General features: G+C 41.2%; 2 protein-coding genes across 4 annotated transcripts; both read right to left on the reverse strand.

Moving 5' to 3' along the window:
* Positions 1-4,187: 4,187 nt before the first annotated feature.
* LOC134080649 (GTPase IMAP family member 9-like) lies at positions 4,188-11,186 on the reverse strand. Its single transcript, XM_062537198.1, has 4 exons — positions 11,058-11,186; positions 9,082-9,173; positions 8,558-8,621; positions 4,188-8,399 (listed from the first exon to the last, which is right to left on the reverse strand). The coding sequence occupies exons 1-4, from the start codon at positions 11,083-11,085 to the stop codon at positions 7,423-7,425; spliced, it is 1,161 nt and encodes a 386-aa protein (XP_062393182.1). The 5' UTR covers positions 11,086-11,186; the 3' UTR covers positions 4,188-7,422.
* A 2,140-nt stretch (positions 11,187-13,326) lies between these two features.
* Positions 13,327-19,140, reverse strand: LOC134080650 (GTPase IMAP family member 9-like). 3 transcript variants are annotated; one of them, XM_062537200.1, is made up of 4 exons: positions 18,716-19,140; positions 18,224-18,359; positions 16,927-17,019; positions 13,327-16,724 (listed from the first exon to the last, which is right to left on the reverse strand). In XM_062537200.1, exons 3-4 carry the CDS (start codon positions 17,003-17,005, stop codon positions 15,661-15,663), a joined length of 1,143 nt encoding a protein of 380 aa, XP_062393184.1. In that variant the 5' UTR covers positions 17,006-17,019; positions 18,224-18,359; positions 18,716-19,140; the 3' UTR covers positions 13,327-15,660. The 3 variants fall into 3 exon arrangements, with proteins under 3 accessions (XP_062393184.1, XP_062393183.1, XP_062393185.1); XM_062537199.1 differs by having other exon boundaries at positions 18,224-18,387; XM_062537201.1 differs by lacking the exon at positions 18,224-18,359.
* Positions 19,141-19,503: the final 363 nt, after the last annotated feature.

The following is a 19,503-nucleotide window of genomic DNA, read 5'->3' on the forward strand; positions in this document are numbered from 1 at the left end:
GTGAGGGGCAGTAGCTTCACTACTTATAGCGAAGACACTAGCTTAACTAAATTTTTTCAGTAGCTTGGTGGTAGATTTTCTGAAGCAGATAGCTTTTCAATAGCTTAGCTGTTTTTTTTTCATGTGGTGCATTTGTGGAGCTCAACGCTTCCTTCTGACCAACCATACATCAATCATTTAAGCTATATTCTTTATAATTTTGAAAGACAAACAAATTTTCCATGACAGAGATGAAGCAACGGAATTGTGTTGGCAAAGATGTTGGTGGTAGTCTATTGTGGGGTTTTGTTAAGCAATGTCTATGAAATTGGCTGTCGAAACAATAAAGTACTTAGAAGTGTTAGAGTTAAGAGCTTGAGTTACAGTAAAAAGTTAGCTTACAGTTTATCCTGCAAACTTAAGAAATGGGCAAATCTAATTTGGGCCACAAAGCCTATGCACACTTTCTCAGTAGGCCACATATGCACACTCCTCTCAGTATGCTTTACCTTCCTGTCACTACTACGTGCAGCCTGTTTTTCTCAAATTGATTTTGGATATTGTTTTTGAACTGAACATGTGTTATAGCAGGTGTACATCAAGGCAATTAAGTTACTTATTTTATGCTGAGTTATGTTGGCTATTTTATTGCCATACACTTACTTGTCATGAAGCTGGTTTACTTTATTGGTTTGGAAATTAAAAAGTATCTTCTGATGTAACAAACTACTTTAGTGAAATGTATAACTTCAACATTTAGTCTTTAGGTAGCTTTTGTGTAGTTAAGCTTCATTTAATATAGAGCAGCTGGTAACTTGCCCATCACTGCCCTCATATAACGTGAATATGTTTTTTAAACAGTCAACAAATAATGTCTGCCTTTGTCTGAAATTAGAAATTGGCAGCCAAATGATAAACAAGTGTAACATAAAAAGCACACACAGAAGGAGGAGCAGAATTGACTCAGAACTGAAGCAGCCTAAATGTATAACTTTTTTCCTACCTGGTATAAATGTCCTCATCGGAGCTCTTGAAACTTTCTAGTAACGACAACTCCTCCAGTCGCTTCTGTAGCTGATGGCCTGCTGCTGTGCTGAAATTTTCTCGCATGCCAGATCCAAAACTGAAGGTTCAGGATAGTCGTGACACCTCAAAGACACGCTGGCATCGATCAGCTCCTCGTCCTCCCCTTGCCGCTGTGTCATCTGCCATACGCTTTGCCGAGCGACCGACAGGCTGAAGTTGTTTTCAGGCGAACAACACGGGTTTCAAACAGCGTCGGCCCCTTCAGTTATATCTCCCGACATAAAATGCCGACTGCAGACCGTAGAGTGTCTTCGTATCACGAAATTATCACGCATAATGTTTCGGACCCATATCGATTTGGCAGACTCAAGGCCCCATCATGGGAACGGGTGGAAACTTTCCCCAGACACAGCATCTCAGCATTAAAACTGCTGAGCGGATGTTGCCGGTTTTGATTTATTAATAATCGTGACATTTTAATGAAGACAAATACAGGAACGTTTTAGTCAAAAATCAGAATTGTACTATAATTAGCCAAATTTCACAGTTACTTCAGAGGAGATCACCTACCGCTGCAGGTAACTAGCGTTGCAATGTGCGGAAGTGAAAAGCGGAAGTTCTGAATTCTGTTTTCCGGTTCGAACGTTGATTGTTCCACACAGAGCCTATTAATGGAACGTTCACATCGGAATGATTGGGGGCAAATAGTCTAAATGGAAATGTCCTGTAATGTCCCAATTCTGGAATGCCTCTTGTCCACCTAGCTACCGTAGTATGACCAAACCTAACTGTTGTATAAAATGATCGACACTATCTCCAGCTATTAATACATTTTATGACCAAACCTAACTGTTGTATAAAATGATCGACACTATCTCCAGCTATTAATAAATGTTATGACCAAACCAAACGGTTGTATAAAAGGATCAACACTATCTTCAGGATCCACGCCACTGGTGAGGAATTTTGGAGATGTGTAAGCTTTTTTACTGCAGGCCATAGAGAAAGCATGATGACTTAATAGAGGAAACATGGTGACATTACCGGCATTACCAGTTCCATGAGGAATCCGATATTACCTAGTGAGAGTTGTTATTTTATGTATTTTGTTGATACTTATATCCAAATTGATAATTACTGTAAGAAGGAAGCTAATTGATACAAATAGGGGGGTTGAGATCACCAGTGTGAACATGACAAAATGTATTGTGTGCCACTATGCTACATTAGATATACTGTACATATTGATTCTTCCTAATGGCTATGGTTATTTTTAAAAACTAATATTATTAAAGCCATACAACTTAAGCACAAGTAAAGCTGATCAAAGTGAAGTTCCACAGGTATCTTTTAACACTGATTTTTAACATGTTAGTACATTATTACTAACAATAAATTAATGTGAAAATTGTAAATGTACTTACAAAACAAGGCATGTTTTTTACTGGTCATGTTGGTCTTTGCAGACAGTTGACGTGCGATGTGTCACTGCTGGAGGTGAATAGACTGTTTTCCCATCTTACCTCAGTGCAGTGTTTCCGTGGCTATTTCTAGTCCCCTCCCCTCAGACACAGGATTTCCATATAGAGTATGCTAGTCGATAGGTCGTTTGTCATTTTTAGTGTGAGCGTGTTTAATATTTTTAACATTTGCAGGTGTGACAGTATGGACTGAACCTTGAGCACTGACAGCAAGCTCGAGTAATATCTGACGACTGAGAAGAAAGCTGGCTTTGTGCCAAGGACTAGCTCACAACATGTCTCATTGTGTGATATCACTGTCATCGCAAATCCTGATAGCGTTACATATCGTGATTTGCTACATTGATTATACACTGAATCAAGGGAGTGTTTATATAAACAACCTCATGGGAACAGCTTGTTTGCAAACAAGGCCTACAATATAATATCCTCAGACTGTACAGCACCAAGAGGATCATTGATGATCCTGAATAACATTTTGTCTTAGTCAGCGCTAGTAGACAAGGCAAAGTTGTTAAACTTGTGGCGATCAAATCTGACCCCCTTATCTGACCCCCCTATGATTTGATCGCCACAAACTGATGGCTTGGAAGACTGGCCTGTTGATCGAAAAGAAGACATTTGAGGGATACATTCAGGATGTTCTGAGGTCGCTATATAATTAAAAAACAGCAGGAATCCCCTGAGGAAAAGAAGAGTGTCTGTACCCTGTATATGAAATGACATACACACTTTGGAGACCGCGTAGAGTCAAGTTTATCTGGATTCCATTCCACAAGGAAGCAAACACAACTGAGGCACTTCTGGTAACACAGATTTTATCAGTTCAGCTCACATACTTTAGTGACACTTTACAATCACATGATTACAGTAACCAACACAACTGCAAAGTAGGCCAGATTCTGCCATGAGAAACACTGACATCATGGCACAGAAGAGGCTAGTCGTATGGTGTGCTCATGCGCATGGGAAAAACATTCCCCTCAATAGAAATACCTCATATTGGAATAAGAGGTGGGAAACTGGAGGAAGATTTTGCTAACAAGAGTTGTAGTTAATTTGTAGACCATGTGGACTTGAATGACCAACAATTTTATTGTGAACTTTTGCCATTTTTGACACTTGAAAGCTGAATATCCTTTCACAAGTGTTTTACACCATATTTTTAAGCAAATACAGTTTATTAAATATTAGTGAGCGTATGTTTTAGCCTTAGTTGAGGCATCCATGTTTTTCACACAGTCCGGCAGCAAAACACAGTGGGAAAAACAATATAATATAATCATGGGGTGGTCCCTGACATTCCCAGATGTCCTAAATGCACCAATAGGACTCCCTCATACCCTGATTCCCTCATACCCTTACTCTCTTATTCCTTTCCCCTCCTCATATACCCTTACCCTCCTCATATGCCCTTATTCCCTCATAACCTTACTCTCTCATACCCTTACTCTCCCCACCCTTATTCCGTTGCACCCCCCCCCCCATATACTGCTCCCTCATAACCATACTCCTCAATGCCCTTATTCCTTCATACCCATACCCACCTTATACCCCTCCCCACCATATACCCTTACTCCCTCATACCCTTACCCACCTACCCTTATTCCCTCATACCCATACCCACCATATACCCCTCCACCCATATACCCTTATTCCCTCATACCCATACCCACCATATACCCCTCCACCCATATACCCTTATTCCCTCATACCCATACCCAGGCGCGTAGGAACCACGGGGGTCGGGGGGGTCGGGACACCCCCAATGTTGGACCCCCTCCCGAAAGAAAAACGCTGCAAAGTACAGATGTTGTTGATTACTTAGCTCAATTATATCCTCCTGAGTTATGGCCCCATAACTATAGCTATCGGTGCGCATCGGAGGTCTTTCACATTGTGTTTTAAGAATGTTTCCCGAAACGAAGCCCGTCTCAATAATGCAGCATGGAGCACTTCCTCACCTTGAGTGTCTGAAAGCTAATGTAGGCTACTCTCTCAGTCCAAATATTTAGTTTACGGCCTTCTTTCATTCTTTTCGAAATAGTTAAGAGGATAGCCTATTGTGGGTGAATACAGTAGTCTACGATAGCTTAAATAAGTTAGTCTTACGGCTGTCGCTTTTAAATGTAAGCTTATCACTTGACGTGGCACATAGCCTAATTATCTGGTTACCTGGATTTAGCAAGTCCATACTTTGTTCATCCTATTATAGGCTATGCTTTTAAATTAAATGTGTAACAATTTGCCTCTTATTATAATCTACACACTGTCACGATGTACATAAGGTTACGGGAGGATATGAGCAACCGAAGGCCTCGGTTGATTTAAGATAAACGGGCAGAATGCCTGTTTACAAACTACGTCAAACATGCAATAATAGGCTATAACAAATGAAAAAAACACAAATGAAAGATGAATAGGCTACTCACTGTATTTTGTCACAAATTAAGCAATGAGTTCGTTCGTGGCCACCTAGTGCGCAACTTACGCGCTGAGGTGAAGGCCCGACACATACTAATTAACACAAAGCTTCATAATGCACAAACAAACACCCCCTCAAAGTTCAGTGTCCATACGTCCAAACAATAAACATAAGAAGCCGACAGTCAAAAACGACAACGAGATCTCCCAGACACGAAAAACAATGTTTATCTCACAGTTTGTTGAGTATCGTTCCAACACTGATGCGCAAGGCAATCTCAGCTTTCGCGTTCGTTAGCTGTATTTCAATGAGAAAAATCCACAAGGAAATGGTCACGGCAATGCAGCATACAGGAATCTTCTAACCACGTTACTTTGTTGAGCTGGCTGCATACAGGTAACAATAGCCACAGCGCGCTCTCCCTGCTCTCCATTTAAACTAAGGGCAAACCCATTCATTGTGCCCAAAACGCGCATCCATCTGTCAGCTGACATAAAATTTACTTAGATGGCATATGAAAAGTCAAGAAGAAGAAACATATTTTCATTTAAGCAACGTTTATGCAACCATGTAAAGGGAAGCATTGGGGGAGTCAGTTTAAGTTGTTCTAAAGATTAGCTGTGTGCGTTTTCAGGGAAGAAATGTGTTCTGCATAGCCTATGTGCAGATGTTCTTCCCAGTTCCAAAAATAGGTTAAGAAAAAGACTGAAATACATATTTTCAAAGCGGCATCTTACAGAGGGCCATTAAAACTTCAGCAATAGGTTTTTTATCTCTTATGTGACTTATAATTCGCCCCCTTTATTTATTAATATAAAAAAATTTCGACGAAGGTCAACGGACCTCATTCTTGTTCCCCCCAATGCTTACTACGTTCCTACGCGCCTGCCCATACCCACCATATACCCCTCCCCCATAAACCCTTACTCCCTCATGCTCTTTCTCTCTGACCTGGCAAAAAGACACACTTGCTGCAGTGAGCACGTGAGCCTCCGTAACTCTCACATAAGAAGCAAGGACTGATCCTGTAATAGTACACCCAATTTAGTTTTCAGCTTCTTTTTAAGCTCAAACAAGTATGTTTTAAATGATAGTTTGTAATCCAGCCAAATGCCTGGATATTCCTAATGAATAACTTACTGAATCTTGTGTCCTATTTAGGGAACAAATGCTATAGGAATTAAGATCACATTTTCTTGTTCTATATCACACATTAGTGTAAGCCAATTAGGGACCAGTTCATTTAAAATAATCGTTTTGTTGGAAACATTTCAGTAGCCCTAGCCTCACTAAGCAGAAAATCAACCTTGCAACATTGGGACTTACCGGTATAGAGAAGTAAGAAACAGGAAACTCGTTTTAAATCATGTTTCTCATCTTGTAACATCCACATTGTCCTGCTGAACTTATGCTAACTGTTTCACTAGCTTGTAAACAAATCCATGTGCTTTATCGTTTTCCCACAGCTAATAAGAAATAGCAAGCACAACTTCTCCAGCAGAGGGGATAATATAGCTTTAACACAGTGGACGTAATAAAGAGGTTAGTTTGAAGTCAGAGACGTTCGTAGCAACACAGATTTTTGACCATGCTACAATATGTACTGCATATAATTTTGTGTTTCTAAGTAAACATTTCAAACAAATATGATCTGGTGTTGCTCACATATCAAATACGTATTGTTATATAATATGTCCCATTTATGTCACCTCAAGCATAAAAAAACATAAAATATCATTCAAAACCATTAATCAGACTCCTACTCCAAAACCTATATCATAATTTAGCACATCAAAATGGCCAAATCCTGCCGGAGCCTGACTATGTGTTGCTTGTTAATATCATAAATGCATGTGGATCCTGGATTTTCATTACAAGAGTCTTAAGTATGTAGATGATAATGCTAATTTGTTTAGGTACATGATCATTTCTGTTGTTAAATGTAAAGAGTAATGAAATAGAACACATCACTACATGTTTTACAGCTAGCATCATATGAAGCACGAGAAGTGTAATTAGTGCATATAGAAGTAATTCAAAATAATATGGCATTGATCTGAATGGCTATAAAGATAGTAAACTACTTTTTAACTACTTAAACTACTTACTTTAATGACAGTAGTAGTTTAGTATATGGTAAGAATACACGTGGCTAAGATGGGACACAAAGATGAGAAAGCATGGATAAAATGCTTGGAAGTAAGAAACAAATAAATAATGATGAATATGAACATGATGATGGCCAATCAGTGTAGAGGAATTAGGACATTAAACACAACAGGGTTCCAAACCAAGAAATACTCATTAAAAGAAATACACAAAACAAAAAATACACATTAAAAGAAATAGACTTTCAAAGGAATACACATTAACAGAAATACACATTAAAAGAAATACACAGAACAAAATATACACATTAAAAGAAATAAACATTCAAAGAAATACACATGAACAGAAATGCACATTAAAAGGTGAATGAAAGGGTAAGTGTAAGAGATGTTAATTGTCCCGTCACTGTATGGTGCATTTAGTGGCTGCTCCAGCTCCTGCTCCAATTCCAGCCCCAATTCCTGCTCCTCCCGCTGATCCGAGGGCTATTCCTGCTATGATACCTACTGGTCCTCCTATGATCCCGATTAATCCGCCCACTATTCCACCAGCTATTGCACCAACACCGGCCCCAGTAGCCGAGCATTTACGGATGAACGCATTGTTCAGCTCAGCTTTCTCTCTGGCCATTTTCTCATTCTCTTTTGTCAGTTCTTCTAAAGCTTGCTCCACTTTTGCCTTGTCTTTAAGCTGTCTCTCCAGCTCTGCCCTAGCTCTCTCTCTGATCTCTTGCAGAATCTTCTCCTTCTCTCGCTCGATCTCTGCTTCAACGTACTGGAACATCTCAGTGGTATAGTAGCCTCCACCATTCATTGTCACCATGTTATCAATCTTCTGCAGCAGCTGTGTGACTTGAGCGTGATTGTCTGGGTCCTCGTAGTTGTTGAAGACATGATATCGCCCACGGCACTGGTCAGTGAAGTCGGCAAGTTCTTTACTTTTACTTATAAATTCCTCGATCTTCTTTCTCTTCAATCTGTCTCCATGAGTGAAGAGTATCATTGTGTACTTGCCTGATTCCCTCCCAAAGATCTTCTGAATCAACCTGACTGTCTCTTGTTCCTCCTGCGTGAACCTGCCCAGCTGGATGGTCACCAGAAAGACGTGGGGTCCAGGAGAGGCCAGACTGATGCACTTTGCAATCTCTGTTATGATTTCAGCTTTACTGTAGTTTGTGTCAAACAGGCCTGGAGTATCGATCACGTAGAGCTCTCTCCCATCCACGATCCCTCTCTTCTTCAAACATTGTGCTGTCACAGAGGAAGGGTTGATCTCTGATTCAAACTCTTCCCTCCCCAGGATGGTGTTTCCTGAAGCACTCTTCCCCACTCCAGTCTTTCCCACCAGAACAATCCTCATCTCTCCTTGTGTCGGTGACTCTGTGGAAATACACACACACCACAGCTATCTCTACACCCTCAACTTAAACCTAATCCTCAACTTAACCCTGAACCTAACCTAACAAGCATAGAATCATTTTTTGACTGTCTGCAGTTCTGGCACAATCGATTGCAAAGTCAAGCCATAATTCTCTTACCCATATGAGTGGATGGTGGATTTGGAGCACTCGATGGTTCAGGTACTTCTCTATTGGCCTCATTCTTCAGAAAGAACACATGCACGCACACACGCACACGCACACGCACACACACACACACACACTTTATTTATTTCATAATACCAGCTCAATGTATGAAAGCACAACCAGATGAGACAGATTCCTCTCTATTTCTATCCCTTCTTCCTGTTTTATTCTTCATTCAGATTTCACATTTTGTTCATCTGGTCTCAGTTCCACAGAGATGGTTCAATGTACTGATGAGTTCCATGCATTGTCATATCTGTAGATTGTGTTGTGAGATACATTTGAACTTCATCATTTCTGTCAGCTTTAGTCCAGGTGCACTCAGACCAACCTGAAGGCACACATTTGAATTTGTTCTGCAGGTCAATCTGGAGGACCACCCATTGACTGACTATTTTAGTTTATGTCGACCCCTTTTCCACTTACTTCCTCATACTTTTTCCTCAACCTTTCACAATATTTGATCCTGTGCTCACCGTGTATCTTGTCTCTCTTTGGTCCGACTCCCCAGTGTCTGGGCCTGAGGTGGTGGTGGTGATCGCTATAGTCTCAGAGGTTGCAGCTTGATCTTTGGAAGAGGAGAGGTAGTCAACAAAGCGATTATGTCAGAATGGTGCTATGTCTACCGTGCAATCAAGCAATCCATTTAGATTACCCTATTTTCACCAAGTTTTAATATTTAAATAGAACTGCTGACGCCGACACATTCTCGCATGTGCTGTAGCTTCATGCACCCACGGGGGCCCTAGTGGCCGGAATGTTACACAGGTGTCAGAGGTGGGAGTGATTGGGTCTGTTGACACCAAGCTAGTGACTTGCAGTGTATGTAACTCTTTCACAGGTGTTGTCCCCTACGCTGAAAGTCACAAGCCTTTTCATTCGAATAGGCGTAAACTTCAGGTCATTTTCAGAAGCACTGAACCAATTGGATGTATCCTACTTCCTACTGAAAATATAAGCCTTTTTTAAAAAGTATAGGCAGTCATAAAACAATGTAATTTCCTTGACACATTCTTCTTACTCCAATCCAATGTTTGCTGGCATTGCTATTACTATCTGAATTGCTTCCACTTCTACCGTTGTCACCTTAGTCGTTACTTTACTTCTTGTTACTCAAAATTATTGCTTCTTTGCAATTTCATTGCACTTTGCCACCCGCGCAACTGGCACTGGTTGTAGAGTTATCTCAGTGAGAAAATCAACTGAGAGAAATAGCCTAGCAGGTCACAGGCAACGTCACAAACAGTTTTTTTTCTTTTGCAGATGTGTTTCTAGATAGTCTTGTTATTTTCCAAAGAATATGTATTTATCATCGCATAATTGTATTTTTTGCTTTTGCAATTCAACCTAACTGATTCAATAAATTGGTAACACTTTACTTGACGGGTTCGTTCATAACACATTCCTAACAGCTGTCAAGAACTGCACATGAAGCATTCATGACTGTTTCCTGAAACATGACTCAACATTCATACCAACCCTTTCATGAATGTGGAAGACAAAATGTCAAAAACTTAAGAAAATAAAAGTCCAACAATCGCAAAGCAGCATTGCTGACGTTTTTGTTTTAGCCAACCAGATCATGTCAGTCCAGTGTCCAGTATCCAGGAGAATTTAGTGTTTTGTTTGTCTGTTTGTTTATTTTATGATAGTAACCTCTGAAGAATGCATAACTGTCTACACCAATGATTGTGTATATAGATATATAAAACAGGAATGTCCAACCATTCAGAGGTCCACAGATGGTCAGTAGTTCACTTCCCAGTATGATGAATACTTCACAACTCGTATAGTAAAGTGACATTTGAAGTGGACTTCATAAAATATTAATGAGATGTTTACAAACGCTGGAGAGGATTCATAATAGCCTACCCTGTATATGGATTACTAGATTGTTGGACTTTTATTTTGACAAGTTTTCATCGTTTTGTCTTCCACATTCATGAAAGTGTTGGTATGAATGTTGAGTCATGTCTCATGAATCAGTCATGAATGCTTCATGTGCAGTTCATGACAGCTGTTATGAATGTGTTATGAATGAACCCGTCAGGTAAAGTGTTACCAATAAATCAGACTGTGTTGCATATTGCAATATCTAATGCATATTAAAATTGGATGCTTTGAATGGCACCAATGGGTCTTAACCCGACTCACAGACGACAAGAGGGCGTTGGCCAGCGATGAGGATATCGAAGTGAAACAACTCTGTGTGGTGCGTTTTTAAATCCGGTGTGACAAAAGAAAGGCTTAAGATATACTGTAGGTCTACAGTATAGAACACTATTCAGGGGGAGCAATGAGTAAAACTAATAAAGGCAAAGTGAGACAGGTGGCCCTTCAGTTTTATCACTTTGTACATGTTTCACTATAAATGTAGTGCATGTCTAAAAGCATGCTTTTAAGCAGTAAAGTTAAATATACTTACAAATACAGTATATCTAAATGTACTTACAAAACAAGGCGTGTTTCCTGCTGGCCATGTCAGTGTTTGCGGTGAGTCGTTGTGTGATGTGGTGTCCTGCTGATGTTCAGGTGTGAAGAGTGGTTTCATTTTCATCCTGACTCTGTGTTATTGTGTTCCTAGCAGTCCCCTCCCCTCAAACATCCCAACTCAGTTTTATTGTGTTCCTAGCAGTCCACTCCCCTCAAACATCCCAACTCAGTGTTATTGTGTTCCTAGCAGTCCACTCCCCTCAAACATCCCAACTCAGTGTTATTGTGTTCCTAGCAGTCCACTCCCCTCAAACATCCCAACTCAGTGTTATTGTGTTCCTAGCAGTCCCCTCCCCTCAAACATCCCAACTCAATGTTATTGTGTTCCTAGCAGTCCCCTCCCCTCAAACATCCCAACTCAGTGTTATTGTGTTCCTAGCAGTCCCCTCCCCTCAAACATCCCAACTCAGTGTTATTGTGTTCCTAGCAGTCCCCTCCCCTCACACAGGTGATGCCCTCATAGAGATGCCCTTATGCTCCCATAGGACGGAAATGAAAGAACATGTTTGTCCACAACTTACTGTATCTCGCCTGGGGCCTGTACTACGAAGCGGGGTTACTGGCTTAGCTGGGTAACTTCGAGAGTAAGTTGATCACGTGTGGCGTAACTTCCCGGTTAACCCGTACTACGAAAGGTGGATAGGTTTTAACCTAGGTATGCTGCCATGGCAATTTAGGCTGCATCTCAAACCTGCTCCGAGCAGGTTATGATCTTGGTTAACCCGAGGTTTGCGGTTAACCACACCCCACAATGTCGACGTAGGCTACTTGGAAGATACATTATTGGAGCGCAAATTGTAAGCGCCTCTCTTCGCAAGGCGAGGGTTTTTAAAGACCGCCAGAATCTTCCTCCATATAATATTCTCTATGAAAGATAGCCTATACATTCTCAGCCGAGGGAATTCGTTGCATTTGTCAGCTGATCGAGGCAAAGTGGAGGCTATAAGCATTGGCAATATAACATATTTTCATAATTAAGAAATATTAATGCAAGCTATAACTAGGCCTATAAACCTTCTGAATGTTTTTGAGTTTCATTTTCACCTGCTGCCAGCGGCACTGCCGTTTCATCTAAAATGTTCACAGGATAGGCATGCACTAAATCAGTCGATGGGGCTAAACATTCAATTATCCTTGATTAATATTTATTAATATACATGGCATGAATTGTGTTGCATCTGTAGGACGCTTATGAACTCAAAATGTATTTATTTCAACACATTTCAGACATTCCGCAAGCTATTAATCCTCCGTAACACATAGGCTATTTAAGGAACATGAAATAAAACTTTACTTTCATATATCCGATCTGCAATAGCCTACGTTGCCAACAGCCTTGTCTTGCTTTGTTTGCTGCCGACGTATTTGATGTATCGTAAAGTGGCTTTTAATTCCTCGCAACTTTTTTATAATCATTGCGCCTTCCTTATCCGTAAAATAGCGTGATCGCGTCATCATTAAAAGTGGTGATTTGCGCTGCAACCCGCCCATTTTATGTGAACGCGCACCAACTCCGATGAGGTTAACCCCAGTTCAACAAATCAACTTCTTACTCAGCGTCGTAGTACCAATTAACACCAATGAAGATAACCAGGTTTTGTCAACCCCGGTTTAGCAAAGTAACCCTGGGTTACATAGATAGATAGATACTTTATTGATCCCCAAGGGGAAATTCAAGAATCAACATCTGGGTAGGTTGAGCTCCCTTCGTAGTACAGGCCCCTGCTATCATCTCAGAATTGTTATCATTGATCAACGCAATAAAAGTGTCAACGCTGAATATAAAAACAGTGTTTCAGATGGTGTGCAGTGTGTTTAGATAGACTTTAGTGGACTTTTGACATTTTTGAACACTGATAAAATGTTTCAGCAATGTGAGTGTATCTTGTAAGGCCAGTTGTCCTTGCTTGGGTTTAAATGCTTTATAACCCTTTATTAATGTGTTTATAATGTGTTATGAATGTTTGGTTCATAGAAAGTCAACATCTGTATGGAACATAAGAACCTGTGTCCACTCTGGTCTATGATACAAATAAGTAGTTAGTTAGTCTGTTACAGTAACTTTCTTGTTTGAATATAGTTTAAATCTCAGCATGTTTAGCCACAGAGCATTACATACTTTCTGACCGTGCGACTGATAAAAAGACCATAAATAGAACACGCAAGTTTCAGTAACGCTGCCTGTCTGCCGAGATCTGAAATGACGACATGGATCAGTGCTAAAGATTAGGACGCAACACGTCTGACCAGGGATGGACAACATGACCAACATCATGATCATGTCATATCCTGGGAACAAGACAGCGTTATCATATGGCTCTTTTGCTGTAAATTGAATCAAGAGATTGTTTTAATATCTAATCTTATGGAAAAGGTCTATATTTTGAACATTTTACATGTGATATGACAAACATGACCTAAAATGTAAAGAGAATTCCACACAGCCTTACAGTACAAAGAGGATCAAAGACAAATCAAGAAAATGTGCCTGTCAAATAGGCCTACTACTCTGTCCAGAAACATCAGGACGAGCCACGGTGGACTGTGCACGTGCGTGTGTCTTTCTGTCCGAGCATAAAACTGATTTTCTGATTTATTTCAACGTTGTGGATCCCGCATCTCTGGCCTTCTTCCACATCCATTCTGGATTCTGGACTTTTACCTCACTTTCTTTAAAAAATCTCGAAAAAGGGGGAACTTACAGTGAACTTACAGAAATAGGAAAACAAAAAAAATGTGTATGAAATGGCATGCACAGTTTGGGGAAGGCATACAGTACAACTTTAACCAAAAATCCCTGATTACAAGATAGAGCAACACCATTTGTTACTATTGGAGCAAAATGGGATGGTTCCGATCTGCAAAATTGGGAGTGTACCTTACCTCACTAAATAAACATTCTCTCTTAACAAGTAATACGAGCAGATAAACACCTTTGTGTTTCCAGTATTATTGTCTATAATCATGCATGACACTGTTGAATCATTCTTTTGGGGCTTTAACCCTCTCTGGTTTATCCACATTCCATTAACACAGATTGCATCAGTTCAGCTCAACTCAGCCATTCTGCAGACACTTTGGAGCGTACAAATCACATGATTTTCAACAAGTGGCCCTAAAAGTAGGTCAGTTTCGGTCAAATATGGCTTAGCTAGTTCTCCATTCTGAGTACAAAACTGTTTTCTTACACAGCTTTGGTAGTCCGCCTATCACCATACTAAGCTCAATCTTTTAAGATTAGTCTGGGGAGTCTGCGCTTTATTCCTACTGCACAAGAGGCGTGACCAATCCAGTTTGTTATTGAACCCAGCAGACCTGGACAGGAAGCAGGAGAGATAGATGTGTAGGTTTCCAGCCTGAGCTGCAGAGCGAAATCCAAATTGTTGGCAGATCAGGCAGGGTTTACCCAGCCTACAGCTTTGGCTCAGTGAACGGGAAACAACTCAAGTGGGGGCAGTCTGCCCCTCGAACAACAACAGAACATTGTGTGGAGTTTACTGGGGAGCACTGCAGGGAGTGGTGAGCTATACCACTCTGGTACGTTTTTGTTAGGCCTTGGGTTCAGATATAACATACTGTAAGTTGCTTTGGACAAAAATGTCTGCTACCCTTTCACCTTCACTTGCCCGGTTTTCACAGTTTTTCTGGTTCATTTCAGAGATCAAAATGAAAATTCTCAAAATGACTTACTCAAACTCTAAACCATGTAGTCAGTTGAGCACATAAAAACAAGTCCCCTGGGGGGTGCTGTGGCGCAGCAGGCTACAGCGCTCGTACCATATACCTGTCCGAGTGCCCACGGGGACCCAGGTTCGAATCCGGCCTGCGGTCATGTCCCGATCCCACCCCATCTCTCTCTCCCACTTGTTTCCTGTCTACTCTTCACTGTACTATAACATTAAAGGCAAAAAGGCCAAAAAATATACTTAAAAAAAAAAAAAACAAGTCCCCAATGCTTTTACACATTCATGAGATATAGTGTCTAATTGTCCAGTTACCAGTACCAGTATCCATCTATTATTGATTAGAACAGTTCTTAGTGTTCTATTACACTGTTTATGCACCGTCATTGTTGTATGGTCATATAAAATGGTTAACCCATTTTGTTGAACATATATTTCATCAGTTTTGCACATTCTATTCATTATTTATGTTTACAACCTGTTGATAAGGCTTGATTCAGAACGTCCAGATACTACATGTATGTCCATGAGTCAATGAGGACTCCAACTAATCAGACACCTGTAACCACGCACCTGTAGACAGGTGCAGGAGGTAGGATGCAGCATGTTCGCATCCCTACTACACACAACACAGGGAATCAAGGGTCAATCAAATAACACTTGTGTTGAAATTGTCATTGTGTCACATCAGGTTTGACAGATAAGAAACTGTAGCAGCCCTTGGATCCAAAAAGACAGAGTCTCGACTGATGCATAAGGTGTCCATTATTTAGCTCGCCAAACCAGCATGACGTTCATCCTTTTAATTCATCGTCTCCACCAATCCATCCAACGGAGAGGACTTTCCCAGCGATGAGAGCTGTTTACAGTTTCAATCCCTCACTGGATGACACATTTAACCACATCTGTCCCAGGACCGCCTTCAATTCCGGCCCCTATTCCTGCTCCGATCCCAGCTCCTCTGCCTGCTCCAATGAGCGCCCCTATTATCATACCCGGTGGCCCCAACACCATGCCTATCAAGCAGCCACAGACTCCCCCTAGGTGTGCCCCATAACGAGAGCACTGCTGCACAAAGGGATTGTTAAACTCTGCTTTCTGTCTAGCACTCTTCTCTTTCTCACTAGCACTTTTCTTTTTCGTTTTGCCATTTTCCTTTTTGGCACTTTTCCTTTTTGTTCCCCCTTTCTCTTCACGCTCTTTTCTCTCGTCTTCCAAAGCTTTATGCAACATGTCTTTCTCCTCGAGCTCTTTCTCCAGCGCCACAATCTCGCTGTCTCTCGGCTGATCACTCTCCCTTAGGATCCTCTCTTTCTCTTTCTCAATCTCTGCTTCCGCCAGCTGGAACATCTCATTGGTGTAGTAGCATCCTTCATTCGCAGCCACCATCTTATCGATCTTCTGCAGCAGCTCTGTGACTTGAGTGTGATTCTCTAGGTCCTCGTTGTTAAAGACATGGTATCCTCCACGGCACTGAGCTGTGAAGTTTGCCAGTTCTTCACTCAGACTTATAAATTCTTCAATCGTTCTTCTCTTCAATTTGTCTCCATGAGAGAAGAGTACCATTGTGTAATTGGCTGATTCCCTCCCAAAGATCTTCTTAATTAACTCGACGGTTTCTTGTTCCTCCTCCGTGAACCTGCCCAGCTGGATGGTCACCAGAAAGACGTGGGGTCCAGGAGAGGCCAGACAAACACACTTTCCAATCTCTGTTATGATTTCAGCTTTACTGTAGTTTGTGTCGAACAGGCCTGGAGTGTCGATCACACACAGCTCTCTGCCGTCCACCTCGGCTCGTTTCTTAGCGCATTGTGCCGTCACAGAGGACGGGTTGATCTCTGAGTCAAACTCTTCCCTCCCCAGGATGGTGTTTGCTGAAGCGCTCTTTCCTACACCGGTCTTCCCCACCAGCACAATCCTCACCGCTTCACGCTCCTCTGAGTCTGTGGAGTTACAGACACATCATCACAGTTACTCTGAATCCGTGCTGATGTAAAAGATCTAACCTGCTGCGATTTCTAGGTCCTAAAAGAAGCATTGAGGTAATAATGATTGTGATTATGGATTAATAATTATTAAGATACTCAAACAATTATTAAGATAATCTTTCCAGTTAGGATCATGAAAGGGAACTTTATGACTCACAGCTGTTATCCCCGCCTCCTGGTGCTTGATCTGTTGTTCCCACAATGTCCGCCACTGTGATGTCAGTACTGTTGTCCATTTCTGCAGGTTGATCTGATCAAGACAAAATAGGGCAGAGACCATATTCATCATCCTCAACTGAGTCAAAATGACACTCAGTTGGACTGTTTAGAAAGCACAGCTAGAGAAAGAGAACGTGCAGTATTTTAGACAGCCGGCTAACTGTATCTGACCAAATATGTCAAGGCTTTGATCTTGACCACACTACACATTCCATGTCCATACAAGTGTCATGGCTGTCCGTCGGTAGTGTAGTGGATTATGAGCTAGGTTTGCATGCAGTAGCCTGAAGAAATGTTGTGTGTTCAACTCCCAAGCGTCAGCATTGAGCCCTGATCAAGATACTGATCCCCAAGTTGCTCCAGGGCGTCTACTGCTACTAACTGACGTCTGTATGTTTGGGTAATTTATGTACTACTAACTGTATCTACTTCCAGTGTGTGTGTGTGTGTGTGTGTGTGTGTCTGTGTCTGTGTGTCTGTGTCTGTGTCTGTGTCTGTGTCTTTCTGTCTGAACATATAACTTATTTTCTGATGTACTTCAATGTTGTGGGTCACCACATCTCTAGCCTCCTTCTAACATGGCTACCCACATCCAGATTCTGGACTTTCACCTCACTTTCTTTAAAAAAGAAAAGCTTTCTTTTGATAGCCTGTTGATACCACAAGCACACTATTCCATCTGCTTCATCTCGTATAGCACTCATGAGATACGAACATCGCTCTGACTCTAACTCATCCGTCCTAATCCTAAAGCAGGGGGCGTGTACAAATGGTTGCCATGGTCATACTATTCTTAATGACTTTCATCCCTCTATTTTTCATGTTGGAAATAATGGTAGGATGTTCTATTGTGACATCACTCTGTCTTCTTCTGCAATGGATTTACTTGGAACGTTTAGAACAGGGATTTTTATTTGTTTTAATGTATTCATTTATTGCTACTTCCAGCAAAAAGAAAGGGAAAAAAATGAAAATACTGTATTGATGTCACACAGCTTGTGTGTACTGTGTGTGCGTGTGTGCGTGTGTGCGTGTGTGTGTGTGTGTGTGTGTGTGTGTGTGTGTGTGTGTGTGTGTGTGTATTGATGTCACACAGCTTGTGTGATCTGTGTGTGGAAGTGGACTGGAATTTCAGCAATTTAGCGATTCCCGGAACAAAAAAAAAAAAGACAAAAATCTGAGGGGCAGACAAGGGAAAAAAATTACAGAAAATATGTTGACACTACTGGGCTTACCTGTTCCACAGCGGATGGGAAATTACCCTCCCAAGTGATAACTCTTACTGTAGGTCAGCTCAGCTGCATTACCGTAAGTAGGAGGAGCCACCGAGGAGCACACAGAAAAAAGTACCTGTGTGCCACTAAAATGTACCTGCGTGGGACGTGACGAATATATTTCACTAAAAAAGAAAAAAAAATATGTAGGCAACATGTTCTATATTTATATAATTTGATAAGGTTTTGAGAAACTCTAGGATGTTGACATTGTACAATTGAATAAAACATTAAAAATGTTATAATAAAATGAAATAAACATGTATAGACCAGGTCCATCCGCCAATTGAACATATTATTTCAGATTTAATTGACAGAAAATGAAAACACGTGTGTAGCACCTCTCTCTATGTGCTGGCTGTAACAAGTAAAATACATCAGAAAAGAAAAAAGAAAATAAACACACCTTAAAGAATATAGCTGGAGTGAAATGGCAGTTGTAAATTCACTTACCAGGCAGAGCGTACAGTAGGCTATGTGTTGGCCATGTTGTGTCTGTGCTGTGTCATGTACAGTAACAGCAGATGTTGCTGGTGAGTAGTTCCATCTTCATTTCAACTCTGTCACTGTGTCTGCTGTTAGTCCCCTCCCTTCAAACAGGACCATGTGTCTCAGGTGCTGTTTACACGACAACGTTTTTTTCAAAAACTGTGTTTTTTTTCATCAGTAAGGCCTTTCGTTTACACGACGACGCCGTTTTGGCGGCTGAAAACGATGGGTTTTGAAAACTGCTTCTAGGGTGGAGGTTTTTGAGAACCCCGTTTTCGTTTTGCCGTGTAAAGGCACATCTGGGGTTTTTATGACGACATAGCCCCACCTCGAACCTCTAGTCCAGCCCCCGCGCTTGACCTCACCTGACTAGACAGTCTTGGCAGAACAACAACAATGCTGGAGCCGTGTGCTGCTACAATTCTGCATGATTTCGACGACCAGCAACAACGCATTAACAATAACCTGCGCCAAAATAGTCTCTAGGCTACTTTTAAATCCACCACCTTCCCTGCTAGACTGCTAGAGTTGATGAACACGTAGCCGTAATCAACTTAATGCAGAGCCTACGAGCACACATTTTGTTTGCGCAGGAGGGTTACATGCTGCCACTGAGACATGCCACCACTACGACATGCTTCCATTTAGACATGCCTCTATTTCGACATGCTGCTATTTAGACATGCTGCCAGTCCGACACATTTTAGTACCCCCATTCCGACAGTTTACAAATCCTACTTTTTTCAATTTAA

This window comes from Sardina pilchardus, chromosome 5 (assembly GCF_963854185.1).
Source record: "Sardina pilchardus chromosome 5, fSarPil1.1, whole genome shotgun sequence".
NCBI lineage: Eukaryota > Metazoa > Chordata > Actinopteri > Clupeiformes > Clupeidae > Sardina > Sardina pilchardus.